The following is a 27,943-nucleotide window of genomic DNA, read 5'->3' on the forward strand; positions in this document are numbered from 1 at the left end:
TCCTCTGATGCAGCTGATATAGAGCTTTGGGTTGGGCTGTCATCAGTATGCTGATGACACCCAGCTCTATCTCCTCAAGGATGGCTACTTGGGCTCACCCCAAATCCAGTTGCCAGATGTTTGGAAGTTGTAATTGGATGGCTTGAGCAGAGTTGCTTGAAACTCAACTCCTCCGCTACATAGGCCAATACATAGGTGGATGGTATTGGAACTATTGTGGTGGGAGAAGTCCCCAAAACTGTGGAACTGAGGAATCACCCAAGGGTTTTTGATACTGCTTTGGTTGCAGAAGGAGACTGTGGAGGTACCTTAATGACCCCCCCCATCAATAGAAGAAGAGAGAGATGGTCCAGAAGTTGGGGGACAGCATTTGTGGGCCCTTGGAAATCAGAAGATGAGGGAAGAGACTTGTGCTTGGACTTCAACTTGTTCTTCTGTGGTGGTTCCAAGGAACTCCATGAAGCTGAGTGTTTTTTTTTTAAATTTAAAGTGGGCCTGGTTCCAATGCATATCTGAAGGGTACTGATCTGTAGAGAATGTGCTGATCTGTGGTGGAGTATGGGTTGCACACTCTGGTTCAGACTCCCTCGAAGTTGTATGGCATTTGCCCAGAGCAACTGAAGCCTTTACCCAGAGGGAAGCCTTCAATCTTAAAGCTCAATCCAAACAAGATTTAGAAGTAAACTGCAAATTGAACAAGCAGAGACATTATGGGCTTCTCCAAGGCTCTGGAGTCAAGGATCATGGTCAATCAATTGTGCCATCTTTAGGCTATCTTCAGCACACTTATTTAATAGCTCCATCTTCATTTTTTAAGAGAGAAAAAAATTGGAGGAGCAGTGTCAGGTGGTCAATGAGTGAGAAATGTGAAGAGAAAAAGTAGAAAAAGGAGGAATTCATGGGGTATAAGCCTGCGGTGAGTCACAAGAGAGAGCAAGATGTCACATTTCCACAGCAGCGAAGAATGGTCTGAGGAAACAAATGCTCTTCCCATCACATGACTTCCTTGCAGGAGGGGAAGCCATGATCAACACAGTCTACATACTTGTCAATGTATACAGATTAGTAGATCAGCTATCTCCCTTTTGAGTTCCCTTTGTTTGTTAGGTGCGAAGTCATGTCCGACCCATCGCAACCCCATGGACAATGATCCTCCAGGCCTTCCTGTCCTCTACCATTCCTCAAAGTCCATTTAAGTTTGCACCGACTGCTTCAGTGACTCCATCCAGCCACCTCATTCTCCGTCGTCCCCTTCTTCTTTTGCCCTCAATTGCTCCCAGTATTAGGCTCTTCTCCAGGTAGTCCTTCCTTCTCATGAGGTGGCCAAAGTATTTGAGTTTCATCTTCAAGATCTGGCCTTCTAAGGAGCAGGCTTGAGTTCCCTATGTACTCTCAAATGGAGACTTAATAATTTCTAAATTCTCCACTAGGTCTAGAACTTCATCTCTGGTCACCTTGGTTTGACTCAGTTCTTCAAACTCCCTTTCTGAAAATCTGTGGCACAGGTACACACCCTACTCTTTCCATAGTGAACACAGAAATAAACAAACAAACAAAAACCCAACCCATTGTGGTCACTGTTCCCAGCTGGTACAACACCCTTCACATCTTTCAAGAGGTCTTGAGACCTGCTCAGAACCTAGATCATTACCCTTCTGGTTGCCTCTGTGAACAACTGTTTCAGTGCACAGTCAGTTATGCTGCCTAGGAATCTCATTACTATAGCATGATCTGAACACATTTACCTTGTCAATGTGAGGATAGTAATAAATTACTTTAATTTATAAATTATTTGGATGAAGAAATAGAGTTGGGTCCTTATTAAATTTGCAGATGACATGAAACTGGGATAGGTAGCCAGAAGACAGAATTAGAATACAAGATGATCTTGACAGGCTAGAAAACTGGGATAAAAAGTTTTCTTCCATCTTGGCTTGGAGACTTCTAGAATTGGCATATAGATACCTATAATGTGTTTCCATTATCAGCAATACTTGCCTCCGTTGGTTCATCGCTGTCTTTCACTATCCTACCCTCACTTTCAAGTACTATTGTGCTGTAATCACTATTAATCCCTGTGTTTACACCATCAGCTTTTTGGACTGACTTGTCCCAAATTAGAGGTTCCCAAGAATCTGTTGGCTTTCCCTCCAGGATTCATTCAAAAGTTTTTTTTTTTGCCACTTTTTAAAATACTAATCACAAGCAGCCTTGTTCCCTTTTGGTTCAAGTGAACCCAAACAATGACATCCTACAGAGTGATTATGGTCAAGATTAACTTTGGCCTTATGGAAGGCCCTGTGTGTTAGATCTGATTACAATCTTCACCTGAACGAATTGTCTTTCTTAAGTGAGAAGAGTTGCTACTTCATAAGATTCCCTCTCGTAGAGAAAGATGCCCCAGTAAAAGTGATGTATTGGATCCAGCTCTATGTTTTCTGCAGTTCACTCTGCTAAGATGCTTTCCAGGTCTGGCCTTCTGCTCTGTTACTGCTTTAGCACTTCTGCATTCTGTCTCCTACTAATGACAATTTGGGATTGGCAGATAAATCAGAACTCTGACCCAATGTGTGGTGGGAGATTTTGCTCTTAAGAATACATATGTGGATGAACATTTGCGAAGCTTTGTTGTTCAGCACATAGATTGTGTTTTGCTGGGAGCAGACTTCCTTTGAAGCTAAAATCCTTGCCATAAGGCCAATGAATCAGCGAATTTCTGTGAAAAGAACTTTTATTAAATAGATCCCCAAAAGTCTTAAGGTCAAAACTTAAAACTTACACATTTCAGAAATAATGTATAAATAAAGCTAAATGCTATTATTATTCCTATATTCCACTCATCCTCCATTGAGCTTGTATCAGCTAACATATGGTCCCCAGGTGGTTTTCCTCCCAGGCAGTTTGCAAGACCAGGCCTGTTAAGCTTCACCAATAGAACCATAACATATGCTTTCAGATCCTTACCTGAGGCCTTTTTTTTTTTTTTTTGCTTTTACTTTACTTTTCAGCAAGATAACTCTGTAACAAGAATTTAGCAAAGCAAGCAAAACTTAGGCAAAGAACTGGTCAAGGTTATCAGAGAGCATGTTAAAGGGTATTCAAAACACCTGAATGAATTTAAGTAACTGACACCTAATGATATGTACTGCCTTGCAGATTGCTTGAATATATCAAACTATTGTACCTTTACCATTGTTATTAAAAAAATCTTTGGAGAGGAAAAATCTGGGGCTGGTTTTAAATATTTCATCCCCCCTCCCCCCGGCCCTTCACAAGTCAGACAACATATGGCAACCCCCTAGATTTTCAATGTAAGAGCTATTTAGAGGTGGTTTGCCATTGCTGCCTCTGCATAACAACCCTCATCTTCATTAGTGATCTCCCACCCAAAAACTAACCAGGGACAACACTGGTTAGCCTCCAAGATCTGATGAGGTAGGGCCAGTCTGGACAATCCAGGTCAGTTGTAAAATCCAGACTCATCATATATTATATTATTAGTAACATAATTTCTATATTAACCAGAATTTATACTAACCAGAGCTTATCAAAAGAAAAAGCAATTATTTAAACTTCAAAAATTGAATGTGCTATCTTTGTCTTACCTAAATGAATGTTCAAATATGTGATTAGTTTTACAACTTTAATTAATGTGACCTTTCAACTTTTTTGTTGTTGTTAAATACATAACTTTTATAAGCTGTGCAACATTTCTAGTGACGGATTCCCCCCCAAAAATATATGAAGAAATTTGGACCTATCCATAACTTATTCACTTATGAAGTTTTATTTGTTCCACAAAATGTATAGTATTTGAGTGTAGTGTAGTGTAGTGTAGTGTAGTGTAGTGTAGGGTAGAATAGAATAGAATAGAATAGAATAGAATAGAATAGGCATGGATACCACCAAAAATTTCTAAGATGGAAGGATCTATGGATAGGTCCCTCATATTGACTGTATGTCAGAATAGACAGTGCTGGGTTTAACTCAGTATAATGTAGCTTCATGTATTCAAAGCTGCCTTCTTATGCACAGTTACATGGGAGTAAGCCCTGTTAAACCCAGTAAGTCTAACTTCTGAGAGTCAATATGATCAGGGAGAACATCAATGAAACTCCCTGGCACTGAGACTGGAAAATATTGTCAGTAGAAATCAGTTGTCCACTGGCTAGATAGGACAGCAGAAGCCTAATGGAGCACTTTTCATGGTTGTGCTGTGCTCTCCCCACCCCCCGAGAATATATCAAAGCAATAGGAGTCTCCAAAGCCAGCTGAAGCCTTCAGAAAAGCCTCATTTACCTGACATTTAAAAAATGGTTTCAGGACTAATGCCACAACACTCTTGAAGTACAGTGCAGTAAATTCCACTGGCATGTTGGCAAAAGCTTTTGGAGAACATAATTAAAGCAGCTGGATTTGAATCTAGTAGGACCTTAGAAACCAACAACATGTTCTGGATATAAGCTATCAAGAGTCAAATTTCTTTTTGTATCTGACAAATAAAAATCTGGTTCCCAAGAAGATAAAGGTAACAGATTTTTTTCCCAAGAAGATAAAGGTAACAGTTCTAGAGATGGTTGGTTTTGAATTGAAATCAGTAGTGGGATCCCAAGAATCAGGCATTACGTATAGCAAAGGTGCATTGGGAGAAAAATTTGGGTATCAAAGTCTTGGGATTTATGGGGAGCAAAACATTCAAGCACAGGACATCAGCAAAATAGTCAGTACAAAGTAATGTATAAGCTTTCCAGTCATTAGCCTTTGTTCTACTTCCAGAGGCTTTCTGGAATTTTGCCTTCTTCCTTTTCTGTTCAGGAACAGCACTGAATTCTTCCAGCAGTGTAGGTAGAAATGCAATATGAATAAACTTGCATATTCACTAACAATAGGTTGTGGGAGCATATGGCATTTTCAAAGCAAAAGTCTTTAGGCTACAAACTTTATTGCTGTTTGTTATAATTTAGCTATAGGCTAGGTATATTAGCATACTTTTTCAAACTGAACATTGATCCACCACATCAGGGATTTACAAGAATGATTTACAAGCTGAAACTTGTGAAAAGTAAAGTCTGTCAGGAAAGGTGATATGCAGGAAGGTGACACAGACAAGTAGGTCACCAAAGCTTCTGATGAAGTTTTAGAGCAAACCCGTATACTTCTGATAGCTGATATAATGGGCTCCCATTCTAGACTCCCAGGTGGTAAACAAAAGAGCAGTCAGGGTTGATCTCTTCTAGGAAGAATACCACATAGCACTGACCAAATTTGGTGAAAAGCCTGGATATCAGGAAAGGTCACAGAGAAGTGAAAGTAGATTCAGGTGTTGGACTGAAGCAGCAAAACAATATTTGAGTCCAGTGGTGCCTTTAAGGCCAACTTAGTTTAATTCAAGGTATGAGCTTTCTTGTGCCAGCACACTTCTTCAGATGGATGTTTGGAGATTATACTATGGTTTGTATTGTCATTGTTAATGCACTATATTTTATGGAACTGTTGTATTTTTTTTGGCCTGTCTACTTTCTACCCAGTCCTCATGAATGATTTGCAATAATCTTAATTTGGCACACAGGCACTTAGTATTGCCAGCTCATTTTTACTAGAGATCAAAAACTTTGTTGCTTTGTATAGCTACAATTTTACGTTCTGTTCTGTAAATTAACGTTTTGAGCATCCAGCTCAGCTGAACGAGCTGTTCCTTATGTTTTTTTTCCAGTTTCAAACAGCAGCAGCAAGTTAAGCTACACTATTCCATTTCTTTGTTTCACTCCTATTTGCATCTCCCCTGTAAGAAGGCAGAATTTTCTAGGTGGTTCGAAATGGCTTTGAAAGGGCTGAAATTCCTTACTTTTTCTTCTGTGCTGTTCTAATGAGGGAAGGCTGGTATGTAGCTGAACAAATGAAAAACTGGTGGTGCTTTAGAACTTAATCTGTTTTGAGTTATTTTTAATGCTTTTGCATTTTAAAAATGTCATCCATACCTCAAAAATATTTGAAACTATATATAAGAAGTAAAAGAAAATTAAAAGAGCCTGCCAGAAATGTGCAAGGAGGCTTGGCAAGACACAGTTTTGAATTAATCAAACATTGTTCAAACATCCTGACCTTCAGAATACTTTCTACCTGTATATGAACACTATAATCACAAGGGAGTGGAACTGAGCACTGGGAACTGCTTTCACGTCACAGCTGACTTTCGGGAGCCATGTAGGGTGTCAAGGCAAGGAACATTCAGAGCTTGTTTGCCATTGCCTGCCCTCACAGCACAGTCCTGGTATGCCTTAGAGGTCTAACACCCATTTATTAGCCAAGGCCAATCCTGCGTAGCTTCTGAGATCTGATAAGACTGGACTAAACTAGATCAGGGATACTCGAACATTACTGGCTTCAAAATGCCTTCTCTAGCTCTGACAGTTGGCCAGGTAAGTTAATAACTTACATATGTTGTATGCACAATGCATCCTGGAACACTTACATCAACAGGCCAGAAGGACTTTTAACTGATCAATCCTTAGTGCAATCCTAAAATTTACTGGTGCTGTGGTGGCTGGTATAAGTTTTGCACCCTGAAGGATATGGTTATTGAGTGGCCATCAGGAAAAAGAGTTTGAACTTTTGAGGCTGCAATTCCATCAGCATCCCTAATATCCTTGTCATCGCATCCCATTCAAATAAAACGGAACAGTGGCAGGGCTTTGAAGGACAGGGCAGATAGAACCAGTCATGAACTTGCAGGTCTAAGGACCCAGCCCTGTGAACAGCACAGCTGAGGGGTGGGGCCATCAATCAATGTACCATCTCCACAGGACACCAGTTCTTAAAGGAAGTAAGCTAACCGTTACTGGGCAGCTGATAGAGCAGGCAAGAGTTTCAACATTTTCTTACAAGCTGTGATCTCAACCAGAAGAGTAGTGATATTAAACATGGTTCTGAGCAAGTCTCAAGACTTGTTGACAGATGTGGAGGTTGTTGCACCAACTGGGGACAGTGATCACAATGCTATTAAGTTTAGCATTCTGGCCAATGGAAAGTTACCCCCTGAAGTCCAAAAATGTACCTTTTTTTTCAAGAGGAAACTACAAAAATGAAGGGAATCTTTAAAAAGAAACGGAAAGGGAAATACAAAAGGATCCAATCCTTAGAGGATGTTAGAAAGCTATTTTAAACCACAATAATTAAACCTCAAAAGGAAGATCCTCCAGTTTTGCCCTTGCGTCAGCTGGTAGAGAGAAAGAACATAGCCAGCAGAATCTCTGCATCACTGATCTAGTTGCCATGGCTCTACTGTGGCAATCTGCACGCTCTCTAGCAGCATTTAATTGCTACTTACCCAATTTTCATCCCTTAACTACAATGGCATTTGCCTTTGGCAATTCCGAAATATACAGTAGTAATTCTTTCCAAAGAGATGCAGCTCATAACTGATTCAAAATTAATAACACAAAGGCCCATCATTCCTGAGGAGTAGACCTTACATCCAAATATATCAATCCACCTTCCTTCCTTGTCTAATGGGGAAGACTGCATGTATGACTTGCCTTTATCAGGCAGTACAGTAGAGAAAATTAAAGTAGTCTCAGGGTGCCAGTATAAGTAAGGGCAGCCTTCCTGCTTAACCTTTTACAGTGTGTCAAGCCTCCTTGCAGAAGCAGCAACAGAAAAAGGAGTTCCCCATGCCTTAAATGTCACCTCACTAACAGGGCCTGCAAAACAGAGCTCTTCCGCCAGGTTTATGGTTGAGGCTGGCACAGCAATCAAGACCTGATGGGCCCCCCAGTGTTAAGTGTGTAGCACCCGCCATGTGATCTGCACTCCCTCCTCCCACTGCTATATTAGATTTTTGAGGGGCTAGCAGGTCAGTGACCGCCATGGTTTTTTAATTGTTTTAGGAGTCTGTACTGATGAATGTCCAAATGGGTTTTAATAGGGTTTTTAACAAATAGTTATAACCCACCACGAGCCAGTTATGAGAGTGGTGGGCAATGTCAAAATAATAAATAAATAAATATATTTTATGAATGGCAAAGCCAAAGGCCTTTGAGTCAAGAGAATACAACATGTCCATCAATAGATCACCAAACTTTACATCGGTGGACAGCAATGGAGCTGTTGGGACTCTAGGTTATGGCAATGATGTCACCTCATAAGTGATTAAAGATGCCCTGACACCAGTATCATCCCCCTTGGAGTCATGCTGCTCAACATCGAGAAGGGGGAAGTGTCAATACCTAGAGTGACCACTAGATGTTGATGCCAAAGACAATCAGTGTATCAATCCCATCCTTTCTGTCCAGATGGAATCATCATCAGAACCAATACCCATGTTGGAGAACCACAGTCAAAGGAATCTATCAAGCCCCTGCGTCAGTGTTTTGGCATAAACTAAGACATCGTTCTCACTGTTTCTTATTCCTGTGAATCTTCTTTCCCTCGATGTTGGTGATCCTGGTGCAGACTTGACCATCAGAACCGGGGAGAGCGATTGATTCAACCTCAGCCCTTACAGTCAATGTTGATTCCTGTCAACATTATTTGTCTGCCTGGGACTCATGGCCTCTCAATGCTGGCCTTTCTCAGCCTGGAGGCAACTGCTGGCTCTGAGGTGGAAAGTGCAGCATGGTCCCTTCCTGGGCCCATTATGCAAGGCCGCCGAAACGGCGATTTCGGGTCACATGGAAAACACGGAGGGGGAAGACGCACACCAGTTATGCACGGGACAGGGCGCAACGGCGGCAAAACCCAGATTAACCGATTATGCACGTGGCGATCCCGGCGCTGCTTCTGGTTGTGCCCCGGTCACCCGGAAGCTGCGCCTTCTTCCGCGTTTCGCTAACGCAGCTTTTTCGGCGGTATACACCGAAGCTGCGGCCAGTTGCAGCCGGCACCGTGCGTTATCGGTGATTTTAGTCGCTGCCATTCCACCCCGAATGTGCGTTATTCCCCCCGTGCATAATGGGTCCTGGTGAGTTTTTGATGTCTTTTTAGATTTTTTTAGTTGGCAGTTCAGAATCCCCTCTGGAGGAGGACAATTCAACTGTTGTTGTTGTGGGGTTTTTTTGCTCATTCCAGGCACAGACATGGAATTTAACTGAGGGGAATTTTTTTAATGATTTCTCCCCCAAATGGCTCCAGGTAGAAGGTGGATCTGAGGCCTTCAGGGCCTTCACCCACGGAGATGCCATGACTTGGTTAGCTCTTCCCTCTCTGGCTTTGGAAGTCAGCTGAAGATAGGCTGTACATGAAGTGGTTTTATGACCCTCTCCCAGGCACAAGAAATCAGCATCATGTGGGTCAGCGTGACAGGCCAGATAATTGCTCCCAATAATCAGACTTTATTGAAGAACATCTTTTTATTGAAGGTACAACAGAGCAAATATCTCTAAATCGCTAAGATTAAGGTACCTAGGGACATTTGCCCCTTCTTTTTTTAATGTCCAGCCACCCTGCTCCCGTTCGGGTGTGAAACTCTCCAGATGCCATCCCCCGTAGCCAGGCCAGAAAGCAAAAGACACAACTGGCACCTCTGGTCCCAAGGTCGAAGGGAGATAACCAATTCCCACAACATCAAATGACTTTACAGTTAGAATCCCTGGTGCAAACTACACTGCCCTAAACCAGCTATCTTCACACCTACAGCTACCAATTATACAGAAGGAAAGGAAGATAGAAATATATGGTAAAGCCTTGGATACATGGTTTTGACAGTCAGTTTGAACCATCTTTGCCTTTTCCTACCCCTCTCCCCCCTTGACTCAGGTTAGCTTGCTGATATAGCCTCTCGACAATGGCAAAAAGAGAACTGAGGGAAGAGTGCTTGCCCCTCCCGCATCACATGACTTTTGGGCAGGGAAGTCAGCCTCCTATGTGAGGGGAGGGGGAGCCCTCTTGGGATCTAGAATTATCTATTTTAAGCTTGCTAGCTCCTCTCTGTGGCAGGCCTGCAAAAGCACAATCCCCACATGGGTTTGCACAGAAGCTACAAAGATGAACTAAACAAAATTATGAAGGAATTACCCACATACATAAAGGAACAGATCTCAGGTTCATTTACTTGTTCATCTTCCATTGAGATAGATTTCATCAAACATCAACAATACCCTTCCACTTCAGACAAACAGGTTGGTCCTTGTGCAAAAGTATAAATATAAATCTGACATTCAAAACTGAAACATTCAAAAACTAGTAGGAGAACATTTAAATTTTTCATGTCATTCCACTGCTGACCTAAGAGTGGCAGTCCTGAAACAAAGAAATTTCAGGGTGTAATTATGGCAAGTTTACTAAAACTGAGTTAATGCATGAGTTCCGAACAATGGACACCCTCTCCTCTGAGCAGTATAAATAACAGGATTCTAATTTATTGCTACCAAGCATTTCTCCTAAGCTCTAACCAAGCTGACAACAATATGTATTGTATCTTTCCATCATTTACAAGCTACCATGCAGCTCTAACCAAGCTGACAGCAATATGTATTGTATCTTTCCATCATTTACATGCCTTCTTTACAACCTTCTATATTCTGACTAATATAAATGGACTCAGAGATCTCCATTTTACTCAAGTCTGATGAAGGGACCTTTATACTTGAAAGCTTGTATCTTCAAACTCCTACTGATTTTTAAGGTACTATGGACTCAAATCTTACTGTTCTACTATAAGCCAACACAGCAATCCTCTAAAACTTCTGCACTGGTAACCTATTAAGGCGGGGAGATAAACAAATTGTGAACTGCAAACTTCCCAAATTAATTTTAAAAATTCTCCTAGTTAACAGAAGCCAGCTGGGACAGAATGCAGGGCACTGACAATCCATGGAACAATAAAGAAATGAATCAGAACATCCGTTCATCCCTAAACTGCCTGAAAGACTATATTTGTTTCTAGGGCTTTAAAAATGCACCACATCAGTGTATTGATAAGACTGGAAAGTTAAATAAGGCTGAAAGAAGAACATCTAGACATCAGAAGGTTGGATTCTAAATATCCAAGAAATTTTAAGAAAGGTACAATGTAAATATCTGTACACCGCCCGAGGCGCCACAGGCGCCACGGACTAAATAAAAGGGTAAGGAGGTCTGAGGAGGTCTGAGGCGGGATGTGTCCGTGATGAGGAAGGGTCCGAATTGGACCCTTCCTCAGGACAGACAATCGGAGGCACCAATCGGCAGGCGCAAAACGCCTGCCGATTGGCCCCTCTGATTCCCAGCCCCAGCAACTGCGAGCCGCGCGCAGCGCAGTTGCTCTCCTGTGTGTGTGTGTGTGTGTGTGTGTTGTACAACATTTTTTGAAAGTTCTTTTCTTTTGAGAGAATAAAGTATTGTCTTTTGGGTAAGAAGAGTTGGTAAGAGGGTCAAGTATGCCAAACTATTTTATATGGTACAAATTGCGATCTTGTCTAGTGAAACAGATTAATGCTTCTCTACGTTTCAAACTCAGGTTGTTAAAGGTTGGTGAGGGCAGCTCCTCTGACATCAGCCTTTCATTCAGTCTGCCTGGAGGAATATGCTTTAAGAAAGCATTTGATGCCACGTGAAGTAGCAGGAAAAAGACATGGCTGCTCTCCCAACCAAGATCCTTAGAACCAACAGCAGTCATTCCCAGCCTTCTCTTGTATGTAAAGCAGCTCAAGGTTTCATTGTTATTAGAAAAATGAAAGCAGTGCAATACTGAAAATAATATAATGAAAGAACTCTTGTACAAAATGCAGCATTTAGTTCACCAAAGGCCATATAATGTGCAAATTCTACCATGCAGTACATCTGCGTTCACAGAAAAACATTTAAACAAGCAGTCGATTTCAGGAACATGCTGCTGTCCTCAAACACCCCACTGAAATATAGGTCATATCTATATAGCAGATTACCTTGGTTTATTCTGCAGCAAATTTTGATCCACATTGCTTAGATTTTTTTGTTCTCAACTTGAAGGCACATTTTCATTCTTTGTATCATTTGATACACTTTGAATAATGGGGGGGGGGGAGCTAGTAATGATCTTTGCCTCCCACCAATTAGCAGACAGAATGAAACGAGCATACATCTTAATGAAAAACTACAAACTCATATAGGGGGACAACAGGGGGAAGGGGGGGGAACCAACCATTCTGGGCATGCTTATCACCTGGATAAAGACAGCAAAGGGATAAACCAGTATAGGCATAAGGATCAACTGACCCAACTCCAAACCAATAATTATCAAGGCTGTTAACAAGAGTTTTCAAATCCATTCAATTTCAAAGTTAAAGTTCCCTAGTGATTCTGCCCCACTAAAAACAAGTGCAAATAAATTACTCCATAATGTTTCCCAAAGATGCTCTTAATGGAAGCTTTCTACCATCTTAGCTCCATTCATATTTCTGTTGTCTGACATTATTAAGAAGGCAATCTTCTGTCCATGAGGGTTCCTATAGTGTTGATCTTTAGTTCTTATGTAGGTCTTATCTTAGATGTGTGCTGCATCAACTTAAACCACATCCACTAGTTCAGATAAGGACTTAAAAAAAGGTGCATGGACTGTATTGAATTAAGGGCATATCAAAATTATTGAAATAGCTACTGTTTTTCAGTTATTTCCAGTAACATCAGAGTTCCACTGGAACGAGTGTTTGTCAGTATAAAGAACTATACTAAACATGAAGCAGCAATATGTTGCTCATTTCTACGGGAACAGCAGGAGAGTTCCTGTGGCAATTTTAATTTTAATTTAATTTATTTGGATTGGATTTTTATACCGCCCATTCTTTATGGCTCTGGGCCGTAAAGTTATTAACTTAAAAACATAATACTGGGGTTCATTAAAGGTTTTGTGCAAATGGATCAGAACTGATTTATAAGAAATTCTCTTCATTTAGACATCTTGTCTTCCAGTCAGTCATGGAATCACAATTCATCCAATGAGTAGGACTGCTGAGTGTGACAAGAAGATAAATGCTACATGCATTCATGTGTCTTCTGGCAATGTTTTCAAAACTTTTAATTATACAGCTGGTAGCATCATTGACTCAAAATGTCGGATTACCTTGATTGCTCTGTCATTATCCCTAATCAGCTGCTGCTTCTCATCTTCAAACTTTTGTAAAACATCCTGCAGGTGCCTTTCTGCAGCAAGCTGCTGCTGGTTGCTTTCCTCTGTCAGAGAGGAAATGGCTGTCTTAAGTTCAGCTATGATCTAAAAAGAAAACAGCATGCTAAAAACTACAGTAAGCAGATTTTGCATGTATTTATGCTTGACACGTGAATTAGAGTTGGCAAACTCCACTGTGAAAACTAAACAGTTTAAATTAAAATACTTATACACCAGCAAAGAGAACATTCCACACAGGAAAATAAATAAATAAGACACTACACTGATTAAAACGGCTGCATGTAAAAATATTTGCTAGAATATTCCACTATAAACTCCCCCAATAATTTATTTATTGAAACGAAGCACATTTGTGATGTGAAATGATTACTGAAAATCAACCATTTCTGGGCTATAATAGGACCAATTAAAATCTCTGAACACACCACATAACAATGACATAGTGGGCAGGAATAATACAAAGGTATCAGTTCTATTGAGCCTCTTGTGGCGCAGAGTGGTAAGGCAGCCGCCTGAAAGCTTTGCCGATGAGGTTGGGAGTTTGATCCCAGCAGCCGGCTCAAGGTTGACTCAGCCTTCCATCCTTCCGAGGTCGGTAAAATGAGTACCCAGCTTGCTGCTGGGGGGTAAACGGTCATGACTGGGGAAGGCACTGGCAAACCACCCCATATTGAGTCTGCCATGAAAACGCTAGAGGGCGTCACCCCAAGGGTCAGACATGACTCGGTGCTTGCACAGGGGATACCTTTACTTTTACCTTTTTATCAGTTCTATTAAATTTGAGGCTTTGGCAAAGAACACAGCAAGGAACTGAAAGAACAACATTTGTCCACCAAAGGCACTTCTGTGCATACAAGGAGGATGTGCCAATGTCCCCTTCCGGCTATAGCCTATCATATGATAGGATCATGTTTAGTGGGGACTTTAAATGTCTCCCCAGAAGACCCCTCTGTCTCTCTCAGAAGGGTATGCAGGGAAGAAAGACCCTGCCAAGTTCTCTCTCTGCAGCTTCAGAGGGGTCTTTGGGGGAAGCATTTAAAGATCCCAGCAAATACCTGCTCAGGATCAGCAACTTGGTGCGGTCTTTAAATGCTTCCCCTGAAGACCCCTCTGAAGCTGCAGAGAGACCGGAATGGCTGCATGGAGGCTACATGTAGAGCTCTAAATAGGAACCACATCCTATCATAAGTAACAGCAAGTGCTTTGCATCACTATTTCACAAACAGGAAACAACTGGATGCCCTGGGGATCAAATGGAATTTCAATTCATAGAAATCCCCTTATCCTCTACTTTGAGGAATGTGTGGTTGCCTTTGAGTGGGCAGGATTGGTTGGTTGGCCTGGTTAGGATACCAAAAGATCCTAACTATGTGGAACCCACGTGTTGACTTTTGCTAATGTTTTGGCCATCAATTTAAAGTCCTTAGATACAATGGAGTGTGATTAAGCCAGCAACAATGTTAGATTACAATATCAGCTGGCACTGGCGTGGTGTTGCCATTTGCCTTCTTTCTCGAAGCATTCAATTGCCACTTGCCATATTTGAGCCCTTCAGTCACTATGACCTTTGCCAGCGGATTCTCATCCTCAGGCAAGGCATCATTGACAGTATCAAAGAGACCTTTGACAGTTCACTTCTCTAAGTCCCATTGCCTCTAGCAAGTAGGCTTTATGTGCCATAAAATGTATTTCCCTTTTGTGGGGGGAGTGAGAAACAAATCTAGCCATCGCTGGATGCACACCCCCAAATAATGGAGTTGGCTCTGGGATGCAAATAAAATTTGCCTTTTTTTCTGAGCCTATGCATCCCATTTTCTGCCCATGCAAGTGTGGATGCAGGTTTAGTCTAAGCCTTTAAAGAAACCTTCTGTATTCCTTTTATAAATGGCAAGCTACAATCTCTGACTTCAGGGTATATAAGACATTCCTTAGTCTTGGGATCTGCAGGAACATAATCCAGATGCTTTGCTCTAGAGCTGACTCTCAGTGCTGGGAGGGTCACACTACGGGAGGATATGGTGCCTAACGCTTGAATTTTCTCAGACTCGGCAGAGATGTTTCGGTGGCGTGCAGGAAATAGTAACTTGCATTTTGACACCAATGATGTTCTTAGCATTGACACAATTGCATTTGAGCTTGGTGCTGAATAACAACATTCCGCATCACATACAGCCATGACTTCCATCACTGGGGAATCTTGTTGCTGGGTGGCTCTTGGGTTACTGGGGTCATTCAAGAGAGTCTGCTGACATCAGTGCAACTTGACCTTGAGGAGACAAACCACCTCTAGATGAGAGTGATAAATAGGGAAGCGCCCAATTTTTCTTCAGTTTCCTTCATTGGTTGGCTAATTTATTCATCATCTAATTTAGGCACCACCAGGACTGGCACTGAGCTCACCAAAGTGGCTACTGGCCCTTATATCTACCACTTGGGCTATCTCTCCTTGTGGGTTTGAGGTGCTGAGACCATTTCCCAGAGAGGTCCAGCGGCACCAACAGAGTTTTATTCAAGGTACGAACTTTCATGTGCACACATACTTCCTCAGATACCATGACATCGTGTCTGAAGAAGTGTGCGTGCACACAAAACCTCATATATCTTGAATAAAAAAAATTTGGTCTTTAAGGTGACACTGGACTCTAAATTTGTTCTGTATCAAAGGTAAATATTCTGCTTCAGCTTGCAGTCCTCTCTCAGTGGTGGCAAAAAGAGAACTGAGGGAGGAGTGCTAACTCCTCCCACATCATGTGACTCTTGGCCACGAAAGTCAGCATCCCCTGTGAGGGAAGGGGAGATAACTCCTGCTATCTAAAAATGTCATTTAAAAGCTTGCTAGCTGTTCTTTGTGGCAGGCTTGCAAAAATGCAGCCCCATGTAGGACTACACAGAATCCACGAAGGTGAATTTAGTATTATCCAATTAGTTAAGAAAATGGTGTAGAAAAGATCAAGAACAGCTAAGATGGGACTCTAAATTTCTTAGAAATGACAGAAACTGAATTGCTTTCAGAATGTATTAAGATACTTTCAAAAAGAAGCTGACAGTCAGAAATGTTTTGAGAAGAAAAGCTCAGGGGGGAACTGCAATTGTTTATTTTGCTCTAACTTCAGAGAGATGTTCCTGGAATATATTTGATGTGTGTGGATGTTAAAAGTGAAATGTTCCAAGAGGCCACAAAGAGCTACATTAGACGGATGTTTTCAGCATCATAACGACATGAAAGTTATAGATGATCCATTATTAACATCATATTACAAAGGACACAGTTCAAGTGACAGTGTGAGGCCAACACAAAAGCCATATAAGGGAAAACATCAAAAATTAAGAATGAAGCTCAATTTTTGCATTCATTCCTTGCAACAAAGATGGGGTCTATAATGCTTTGATGCATGGCTTGCTTAGATCATATCCCCAAGAACAGTCTTTTCAAATTAAGAAAAGAGGAGCATATATTGACAAGGGATGTGTACATACAAACTGTACTTCCCAGATTACACACCGAGAATGTAGTTGGTGCAGCCTGCATGACATCTAGATGATGGACCTGAAAATGGATCGATACCTCCCCATAGTGCTTCTGAATCACTTCCTCGGAAGCAGAACCACTACTTCAAATGGCAGACTGGATTTTTTCACAATTATCAGATTTGTTCCCATTGATAAGCTTTAATAATACATCTGGGAAGGATTCAAGCCTGCTATTTCAAGGAGCCAGGTGCAGTTTATCCCTTTAGTGGGTCTACTTATCAGTAAGCACCTAGTGTATCAAGGTATCTGGGTTCCTTTTGCTTCTCTGTTTTTATAACAAAACTTGGAGTGGGAACATGAAAAGTTGTTGGGTAGGGTTGCTCCTGTGTGACAGACAGCACTTTAAAAGTAAGGTTCCAAGTGCTGAAGTGCCAAACAACTAATAAGTGAAGGTTTAATTCTTCATTGAAGCGGAAAGGCTTAAAGAAACTCCAGAAGTGGCACGATTGTGCTGAATATGTTTGGGAAGCATGGCAGTTCACATGCCTACCTGGGGTCCCTCCCTTTTCCACTCCCTCCAGGCTCATCATTGGCCATCTGGGGAGGGGTGAGTAGGTTGACATGACCATATATTTTCATATCATCTGATAAATGTTTCATATCACCGGACAAATGTTCATATGTGGTGAACTGGTAAAAAAAATGGAAGGGAATACATGGAAAATGTAGAACATATTAAAATTTAAATCCCAATGGAAGTTAAGAATATGCAAGTACCAAACATTTTGGAAAACATATTCTAATAGATGGTAACAATTGCAAGAATTATTAAAAATATGCTAATAAGTATACTGTCTAATAAAATTTTTGAAAGAGATAATACATGGTAACAGCAGCTATAATTATCTGTGCAGCAAAATGGAAATTAGATGTCTGTCCAAACTTAGAAGAATGGGAAAATAAACTTGCTGACTATGCAGTAATGACAAAATTAACAACCTATTTGGGAAACAGACTGCTTCCTGATGCCCTCTCCATTCCTCTCTCAAGCAAGCTCCATGGAATAACCTGGAGCTCTGTGAATGGAAACAGGAGTTTAGACAGCTAGAGTGCATTTGGCAGAAAGATCATGATGAAACTGAAAGAACATCTTATAAGGTGCTTATGAATGCTGTCGGCTAGCCCATGCATTGCACAATTATTTAAAACAATTTGATATCCTTAGTTACAAGACCATCCCAAAGTGCATTGTTGGATTTGAGCTGTGAGGCTTTTGCAAGCTTTTTTTGCAGAGAAAATCTTGTTGCTCTGCTACAACTTATCCATTGACCTTGATGCAGTAATGGAACTGGAGGCCCCTTGACCATCTCAAGGTCTTATTTTGGACCATTTCAGTCCACTTGCCTTCGGTAATATGACAGGATTCTAGTAGCTGTTCACCCTACCATGTGCCCCCTAGATCTGTGCCATTTATGGCTAGTTAAAGCTGGTGGTAAGGAGATCTGATTTTCTCTCTAGGAGATTATTAACCTGTTCCTAACTTCATGGACTTTCCCAGAGACATTGAAGTAGACCACTTTTGAAAAAAACATCACTGGATCCATCTGACCCAGGCAACTACTGCCCAGTCTCGCATTTTTCATTTCTGGGTAAGGTGGCTGAACGTGTAGACACAGAAGAGCTTTAGAGTTTCTTGGATGAAAAATTAGTTCTTGATCCATTTCAGTTGAGTGTCTGACCTGGCCATGGGGTTAATATGACTGTGTTTGCTGTCACAAATAATCTTCAGAAATGATTGGATGTGTGTGTGTGGGGGGGGGGGTCATCACTGCTGTTATTGCTAGATCTGACAGCAGTATTTGACACAGTAAGTCATGGGATCTTAGCCTAACACCTAGTCAATGCGGGGGTTCAAATTGCTGCCCTTAAATAGATGCAATCTTTTCACCACGGTTGGGAACAGAGTGGCACTAGGGGAGAGAACTTCCTAGTATGTGGTCCCGCAGGGAGCTATTCTCTCCCCAACTGATCTGGAGTTTTGGGCTAGGGTGTCACCAATATGTTGATGACACCCAGCTATATCTGTTGATGGATGGCCAACCATCCATCTACCCACCCCAAATTTTCTGGCCAGATATTTGGAAGCTGTGGCAGATTGGCTCAAGCAGAGTTCACTGAAGTTAAATCCAGTTAAGACGGAGGCCCTCCAGCTGGATTGATAGCCCCCATATGGGACACTGCAACTTGTAGCTCTAGATAGTGCCCAATTAACAACTTCAGCAATCATCAAGAGTCTCGGAGATCCAGGTCACAAACATCACCCACCAGGCCTTTTATAATCTTTGATAGGCATGACAATTAGCACCCTATCTGTCAACACCGTGAACCACGCAATGGGTATTACCAAGCTAGATTACTGTAACTCATTCTGTGCAGGACTACTGCTGAAGTTGCTCTGGAAGCTTCAACTGGTCCAGTTTGCAACTGCACGACTCCTCACCGGGACCCAGTGAAGAGCCCATATATAACCTGTGCTCTCCCAGCTGCACTGGTTCCAGATTGAGGACCAGATAAGGTCCAAGATTCTGGTTAAAATCATAAACAGTGTGGGACCATGGTATCTGCAGGACCACCTCTCCCATTATGTCCCCCAAAGAGCATTACGGTCCAGTGAGCAAAACATGCTCAGGATCCCTGAGAGACTAAATGGGCCTCAATCCAAAGGAGACTAAATTGGCCTCAGCCTGGGCCAGAGCCTTTTCAGTCCTGGCTCCAGGCTGATGGAATGCTCTGCCAAATGAGATCAGAGCTTTGTGAGACCTAACACAGTTCTGCAGGACTTGCAAGATGGACCTGTTCCACCAGGCTTATGGTTGAGACCTGAAGTAACATCTGAATCTGGTGGCCTCTCTGCCAGCATTCCACTAAGCTAAAAATCCTAATGAAGGTTACTCTGTGTGACTCCTCTTCCCCTCTCATAGAAGAAACAAAGGCACCGTGGGCAATTTTAGCATTTAATTCTTTGTTTAAATGTTTTTTTAAATTTTAAATTAATTCAAATTTCTTTCTTTTTGTATTTTGAAATGTTATGTATGTAATTTTATCTTGAATGCAGCCTGCCCTGAGTCTGTAGAGGATGGAATATAAATTAAACTATAGATAAATAAATGGGGAAACAGGAACAAGAGGGGGATGAACTAAAATTCTAGAGTTGTAGGAACAAAAGGCCAACAATGCTTATTTTTTTCTTGTAACTGAAAGAAGTTTCTAAGGAATATTTTGTTTGTTTTGTTTCTTACCTGTGCAGATTTGGCCAGCTTCTGACTGTATTCCTTTTCAATCTGCTTCAACCTGTTGTTGGCCTGAAATATATATAAACACACAATAAAAGGAGAATGTATCAGGGTGGCAACTATCAGGATAATTTCATAAGTAAGAAAAAAAAAGGGAAAGAAAAAACCACAAGTTCCACTGGAATCTATAAGGGTACTATGTGTGCCATCTGATGCCTGCAAGTTCTGCTTGACATTTTCTTATATCTTTTTCAGTGAAAGCTGGCTGGTATTAAAAGTTGAAATTCAATGTGCTAGCGAACCATTTGGGCCCTTTTTGACCTGAAACTTGCTGGCTTATCTTTCATATCTCAAAGGTAAGGCATAAACATTCTGAAAATTGGGGGGCTTTGTTGCTTTGCGATCCCTTGCTATTGACAGTGTAAAGGTAAAGGTAAGCACCGAGTCATGTCTGACCCTTGGGGTGACACCCTCTAGCGTTTTCATGGCAGACTCAATACGGGGTGGTTTGCCAGTGCCTTCCCCAGTCATTACCATTTAGCCCCCAGCAAGCTGGGTACTCATTTTACCAACCTCGGAAGGATGGAAGGCTGAGCCGGCTGCTGGGATTGAACTCCCAGCCTCATGGGCAAAGCTTTCAGAGGGCTGCCACAAGAGGCTCTTGACAGGGTAGTGTTTGTTATATTCAATACAGAAGAAGAAGAACCTATCCCGGGCTATATTAAACAATTTAACAATAAATACAAATAAACGTTTCTTATCTCTTCTTATATTTTTATGTGTATAAGCACAACCAGAACGGCCTCTAGATTAAACCGTTTTCAATTTTGTTTTCCTCAGTGGTTGTCCTTCTTTAAATTATATTATATATATGTGGCCTTTGGCTCTCAGGTTTGGGGAGGTCTGTTCAAAAGACTCAGGGATGAGTCTTTTGAACAGACCTCCCCAAACCTGAGAGCCAAAGGCCACATATATATAATATAATTTAAAGAAGGACAACCACTGAGGAAAACAAAATTGAAAATGGTTTAATCTAGAGGCCGTTCTGGTTGTGCTTATACACATAAAAATATAAGAAGAGATAAGAAACGTTTATTTGTATTTATTGTTAAATTGTTTAATATAGCCCGGGATAGGTTCTTCTTCTTCTGTTACAATAATTTTGAACCGTCCCTTTCTTTTCGTGTTATATTCAATACAGCAAAAAACAAAACAAACCACTATTCTTTTCAAACTTATCTTGAAATAACATTTTCTCTTCTCAATTCCAAAAGACACAATTTCTTATTGTTCTTGGGTTTAAGACTATTAAACAGTTAAGTCATTTGTCTAAGGGTACATTTCTGGATATTATACCGGATAGGCTACAATCCAACTGCTCTGATGCATGGGCCTTCCTTGTTATCCAAAAGAAAAAGCAATACACTCAGGCTCTGGGCAATCACTGTGTGCACATATACACATGGAATGTTTTTCTTCATGACAGAGAATGACAATCTTTGAATGATGACTCACTGAATTTTGAGGAAAGTACAAGAAAAGTAGTCACTCATTGACTTTAATGGTAAAGCGAAGATCTCAATGCAGTCAGTTCGGTGGCTATAGGTTAGAATTAACTCTTCCAAACTAAGGACAAAAGCAGTAAGTAACTTGATTCATGTGAGTAAGGAATCCATTAAGAACAGAGAATTTGGTTTAGGTAGAGCAGACCATCTATATCTTAAGAAAGGCTGAACTATAAGAGGGAAATATGGGTACATCTTTGCTAAGATGGTTTGTAGACTGGTATGTCCTTACTGTTACTGGGGTATGAACTCTGATCCAACCAGAACTGTTGAGACTAACTGAGAAGAAGGAACTTTGCTATGAGAAATCAGTATCGATTTTGTTTTCCTAACTGCATTTGTCCTTCTAGATTTCAAAAGAAAAAAAAATTACTACCTCAAACTGCAATCAGCTTAAATTTACCCTGCAAACAAAATGGTTTCCTCTCTCCACAACAGACACCCTGTGAGGTTGGTAAAGCTGAGAGAGCCCTGATGTCACTGCTCAGTCAGAACAACTTTATCAGCGCCGTGGTGAGCCCAAGGCTACCCAGCTGGCTGCATGTGGGGGAGTGCAGAATTGAACCCAGCTCACCAAATTAGAAGTCCGCACTTCTAGCCACTACACCAAACAGGTAATGGCCTGGGGCCTATGTATCTGCAGGTCTCTTGTTCTCGCAGTTTGTTCTGCTGTGACAGATACATTCTACTGAGCAAGTTGCTAACCTGCAAATGGGTAAGATGAACATTTGCCTGTATCAAAGCACTACTGTGGGTCCCACCTGGAGAAATAGGTTGACTGACAAGGCCAGGAGGGTCCCCGTATTGCTGTAATTCATGTGTAAAACAGTTTGTGGCTGTGGCATATTTATAAAGGGAATACTGTAGTCTTCATATCTGTAGACATTTTCTAGGTAAGGTAACTATTGTTGTTGTTCGGTGCGAAGTCATGTTCAACCCATCGCGACCCAATGGACAATGATCCTCCAGGCCTTCCAATCTTCTACCATTCCCCAGATAACTATATTTATTGTTAATTTTTACTGCAATACTGGTTTTTAATTTTTGAACTTCACCTTGAATCTAAAAAAGGCAGAATATAATGTAAATAAATACAAACATGAATATTTTAAAGGATATACAATACATCATTTTACTGATTTTATGTATACCTGCTTAACTGTGGCATGCAACATTCATTCTGATCCAACTCACTCCTTGTTGCAGGGGACTACAATGCCATATGCTGAAGCCAGTTTCAAGTATTTTATGAAAAGCTTCTCCTACATTGGGTTGAACTTTTTGTATTGAAAAAACTGTCTGAATTTGTATATGCCATGGTAGAATTAGATTGTATCCCATTCCAGTTTTTACTTATTTTGAAATATTATGCTCCTAAGTTTTAAAACACTAAGAGCTTTCCTTTTACTGGTAAGCCTAAGCATGAATCCTTGGGAGCAAACTTCACTGATATTACTGCAGCTTGAAAATGTAAACATAAAAGATATGTTTAGGCAGATTGTTGGTACTATAAGGTGCATATGAGATATATGGTCTATCAACAATGAAAAGCAGCTATGTAGTGTGTTTATAAGACACTGATCTGTTTTAATTATATCTACACTGTATATCATATGCAGCCAAACACTGAATGCTAAGTTAAGGTACAATTGGATCAAAAAGGCTATATTATGCCATCTCGGACTTGACACTGTGCTAATGATTAAAGCTGTATCATCTGCTTTTCCTTCAGTAATATTTTAATAGGCATTTTAATGTTCTGCTCAATTGTGCTGCACTTCAGAAAACCAGAAAGTGTTGCTAAAACCAGGTTTAACTTCCTTAAAAGGTTCCAGTCAGCTCAGAAGCACTGATCAAGAAGATATTTGTCTTGTTAAGGGGACTTTTGAAGCATTCTTTCCCCTTGTTTGACTTACTTAGCTGAGCTGTGGCCCAGTGTTCGTGACACTACAAACAACTGCTTGTAAGTGATCAGTTCTGACATCATAAATGCTGGGTTGTGGTTTCCTGAATCAACTAGCTCTGCAGCTGGCCGCTGCTTAAGTGAAAGTTTTCATTCCTAAATACCTTGTTGAGTAGCCATGAGGAGAATGAAAATGACAAATGGGCTTGGTTTTGGCAGAAATACACTTCACAAGAGCAGCTGTCTCTCTGAAGCATTAAAGCTCTGAGATCCACACTTAGGCACCAAAATCCCTATGTTTACAATCATGTCCTTAGCTCACCCTGTGCTGCCCATCTACTGTGGAACGTATGGCATGCAATATTTCAGGGCATGGTTTCGGGAAGACATAAAACATTATCCAATCATCAGAATACAAGTCTTTCATCTCTTAATTATAGTAATCCTCATTACAGACAAAGGAAATTAGAAGGTGGTACAGTTTTGCTTATTAAAGAGCTAAAAATATAAGAGTTAAGATTTTATCCAAGGCTGCCTTGGAAGAATATCTATGGACATAGACAGTGCTGCAAACTTACCTTGCTTGGACTTGGCTTGTGACTGAGCATGTCCATGGCTGGAGAGGAGTACTCACTTGGAGTACTGTGTTCAGTTTTGGGCACCCCAGTTGAAGAGGGATGTAGACAAACTGGAACATGTCCAGAGGAGGGCAGCTAAGATGGTGAGGGGTTTAGAGACCAAGACATATGAAGAAAGGTTGGGGGAGCTTGGTCTGTTTAGCCTAGAGAGGAGAGGACTGAGAGGCAATTTGATAACCATCTTTATGTATTTAAAAGGGTGCCATAGAGGATGGAGCAGAGTTGTTCTGCTCCATCCTCTATATGTTCTGCAGGCTTGGAGGGGGGGTGGGACGGGCGTTGGGGAAGGGAAGGACGCATGCTCGGGAGTCCGGGCATACGTGGTGGAGCAGGGGGGCGGGGTGTTGGGGGGGCATCGGCATGAGCAAACAGGCATGCGCGTGAGTCTGCGCATGCCTGGTTCATTTGGCTGGTGTCCCGGGCTGCGTGCACGGCGGCGTGTATGCGAGGGCCAAGGGAAGAGAGGGACAGGGAGCAGGAGGGCCAGCGGAAGGTGAGTGCGGTCTGGGAGCGGGACTCTGGCGGGGGAAGGGTGCGTTGGTGTGTGTGGGGAGGGAGCTCGGGGACAGGAGGTGGGGGAGAGGTGGCGTGGCGGGTCGTGAAAGGGTCTTGGGAGGGTAGGGGGTTAGCGAGCGGCGGGTGGCTGGAGGAACGTGTGGCTGGGTGGGTTTGTGTGTCGCGGGGAGTGGGGTCAGGAAGTGGGGTCGCGGGGAGTGGGGTTGGGAAGGGTTGGGGGCGTTAGCGGTTGGGGGTGGTAGGCGGAATGTGTGGCTGGGTGGGTTTGTGTGTAGCTTGAAGAAGCGGCGTGTCAGGAAGGGGTCTGGGGAAGGTTGGGGGTGTGAGCGGGCGGGAGGTGGGTGGTGGAGTGTGTGTGTGTGTGTGGGGGGGGGTTGTTTGTGTCGGAGGCAGTGGTGCAGGGCAGGAAGGGAGATGGGGATGGGGGGGTAGTCGGACGTAGCCGACAGCGTGTTGTTGGTGGGTGGCGGGAAAGGAGCAGGGACGCCGCGGTGTCCCTGCTCCTTTCCCTAGGGCGATGGAAAGGAGTTCTATGGTGGGCAAGGCCGGGGGAAGCGGGCAATGGAGAGGCGCGCTTTGCTATGAGTGCCAAGAGCCGCTTTGCGGCTCCTGATTCGCCCCTTCGAGTTTTTATCACGGACAAAGCCCGCCCTAACTCCTCCCCAATAGCCCTTAGGGCTTTATTTAATCCGCTCCACAGGAGCGGTTAAAGATAGGAGATCCTGCTTCTAGTAATATATCAGGCCTCTGCGCTAGTTGCCCAACATTAGAGCCTGTAGCCAATTTTTAACCAAAAATCCAGGAACACCAGTCTCTGACACAGTCCTTGTTAATTTGGCCAAGCAGGTATGGACTTGGAATTTTATTTTCACACAATGTTTTATTTTCTCACTACATCAAATGCGGGTTTGGGACTCATTCTAGCTGCACAAAAACAGGCACAAATAGAAAGCCAAGATTCAGAAGACCTGTTATAACCACAAATGTCGGCTTTGCAAGACAAAGGACGAAACAGTCAAATATATGGTCTTCTGCAAATTGGCTCAAACTGACTATAAAGAATGTCACAATAGAGTTGCAGTTATGTTACACTGGGATCTTTGCAAGAAGTATAGCTTACCATCAACCAGAAATCTATGGGAGCACAAACCAGACAAAATCATGGAGAATGATGATTTCTGATTGCAAACAGATAAAACACTTGGAGCATAGCACCCCTGATATCACAATTGTAAAAAAAATGAGAAATTTGATTTGGATAATTAACACTGCAATACCAGGAGACAGCAGAATAGAAGAGTTGCTTTTATACCCCACTTTTCTCTACCAGAAGGAATCTCACATTGTCTTACAATTTTGCCTTCCCTTTCTCTCCCCACAACAGTTCTGTGAGAACTGCACTATCAGGACTGTGACTAGCTCAAGGTCCCCCCAGCTGACTGCATGCGAAAAAACGGGAAATCAAATCCAGCTCACCAGAGTGGAAGCTGCCGCTCTTATCAACATCACAAAGCTGGCTCGGGTGAAATAACAAGAGAAGATCACAAGAAGATCCTCTGCATAGCAGAACTGGTATTCCATGGTGGTCTTCCATACAAATATTAACCATGGCTGATTTTCTGAGCTTCCTAAGTCTGATGAACTCAGGCTAGTCTGGGCTATTCAGTCATTATCACACATAGGCTGTTAATCCAGTTTTTGCTTAACTAGAATTCTGCTTTGAAACTTTTCATTGACCCCACATTCTTAGTAAGAAGATCGTATGAAACTCAGCACTATGACAGACTTGAAGCAGAGTCCACACGTGACAGAGCAACTTGATTTACAGACTTAGGATATGCAAGTACCAGGATATGGGTACCAAGTCTTGGGCAGCAGTATCAAAGTGTTGCCTGTATCTTCATTTTATTCTTAAGATGATGTGAAAACATCTTATCCAGGAACCATAGGGAAAATCTGTCAGGTACGCAACGAAAAATGCAACTGAAAACTGTTACAGAAGATAGAAATAAGACACTCAAAAGTACTCATTGCCTCTCTGGGGCTGTTTCCCACAAAGAAAGCACTTCCGTGGGAAACTGCAGGAATGCACCAGCAATCTGAGCTTCCCCATCTCGGCTGACAGTCGTCCCTTTCCTCCTAAGGTGAGCTCTGTAAAATCTGAAGACGCCGACAGTCCCAACAGAACTGGGGAAGAAGGGGGGGGGGGGAGAAGTTCTTGTCACATCTAATTGACAATCCAATTCTCAATTGTTATTTTTGTTTATATTAATCCATAAATTGCACAATTTATCCATACACTGACAAAAACATACCTAGAAAAGGGGCAGTTGTCTGCCCATCCCTTATGCTGGTTACCTTTGTATCTTAAAAGAGCTGATTTTTCAAAAGCAAAATGTAGCACTTACTACTTAATATCTAAATGCAAAATGAGGAATTTAACACGCAATTATGTTTTCAGAAATGAACAAAACAGTTCTTATGATTTCTCCTCGGCTCTTTCTTCTTGCAGGGGTTTTGGAAGAACTAGCTACTTTAGAAATTATACAAAATTAAACTATATTTTAAATTAATATTCTCTAATCAACTATAATTTAAATCAATATTATATAATTAGCCAAATAAAATAGTAAGGAAACATTTAAAAAATGGCAAGAATTGGATAGTTGTATGAGATGTATGTGAAACCTTCAAATATTAAAACTCTGTATTTTTCTCCAGGTACCTCTCCAAAATTGTGCCATAGGCCAGGAGCTTATTCGTATTAAGACCCAGCTTGATATATGTACTTAACAATAAATCCTGCCATTAAAATAGACAATAGGCACTGAAACTGCTCTTTGTCTTCATTTTCTTACTACCCTGCCTACCCAAGAGACTGGGCTACTAAGGATAGGAATTCAGTAGCCCTCCAGGTGACAAGAGGAGCCCCCCCTTCTCCTGTGCTGTTCAGCCATGTCCAGGTCCCTCCACCCCTTCTTGGGGCACAGCTTCCCTCTTCCCGCCTCACCTCTCCAGCTCCAGATTCTCCACTATGGTGGACAACAGCCCCACTGTCAGCCCCACTGCTTTTACCTTATCAAGCTCCAGTGCTGTTCATCTCCCCTGCAATCAAAAGAGGAAGGAGGAAAAAGAAGGCAGCCTGGGTACATCAACAAGAGCGCCTCCCCTTTGCAAGGACCCTGAGTGGGCAGAGCCTGCTTGCCAAGGCACGTGCCGTCTTCTTCCCCAGTTCTGTGGGTTCTGGCAGCATCTCTGGGTGTTACATAGCTCACGTCAAGGGGATAGGGACAGCAGTCAGTGGAGATAGGGAGACTCAGGTGGTCACCACAGTTTCATCCGGCAGTGCTTGCTTTGTGCCCCCCAAAGGCAGCAAGTAGTTTCAAGTGTCTTCCTTCCATCTTCTATAACAGATTTCCATTGCATTTTCCATTGGATATCTGACAGATTTTCCCTATTGTTGCCAGATAAGATGT

General features: G+C 42.0%; 1 protein-coding gene across 9 annotated transcripts in view; it reads right to left on the minus strand.

Annotated features, from left to right (window-relative positions):
- The window catches only part of CEP112 (centrosomal protein 112), a 336,652-nt gene that overhangs the window by 143,081 nt on the left and 165,628 nt on the right, over nt 1-27,943 (minus strand). For 7 of the 9 annotated variants that reach the window (XM_077328382.1, XM_077328384.1, XM_077328378.1 and 4 more), the window contains 2 exons: nt 19,852-19,914; nt 13,016-13,165 (listed from right to left, as the gene is read on the minus strand). The exons of 1 other annotated variant lie outside the window; for it this stretch is intronic. In XM_077328382.1, coding sequence (XP_077184497.1) covers nt 13,016-13,165; nt 19,852-19,914 — 213 coding nt within the window. Of the gene's footprint in view, nt 1-13,015; nt 13,166-17,102; nt 17,243-19,851; nt 19,915-27,943 lie in introns of all 9 variants that reach the window. One more of the 9 variants, XR_013229509.1, reaches the window with a different exon arrangement.

Source organism: Paroedura picta, chromosome 3, assembly GCF_049243985.1.
Source record: "Paroedura picta isolate Pp20150507F chromosome 3, Ppicta_v3.0, whole genome shotgun sequence".
Classification (NCBI taxonomy): Eukaryota; Metazoa; Chordata; class Lepidosauria; order Squamata; family Gekkonidae; genus Paroedura; species Paroedura picta.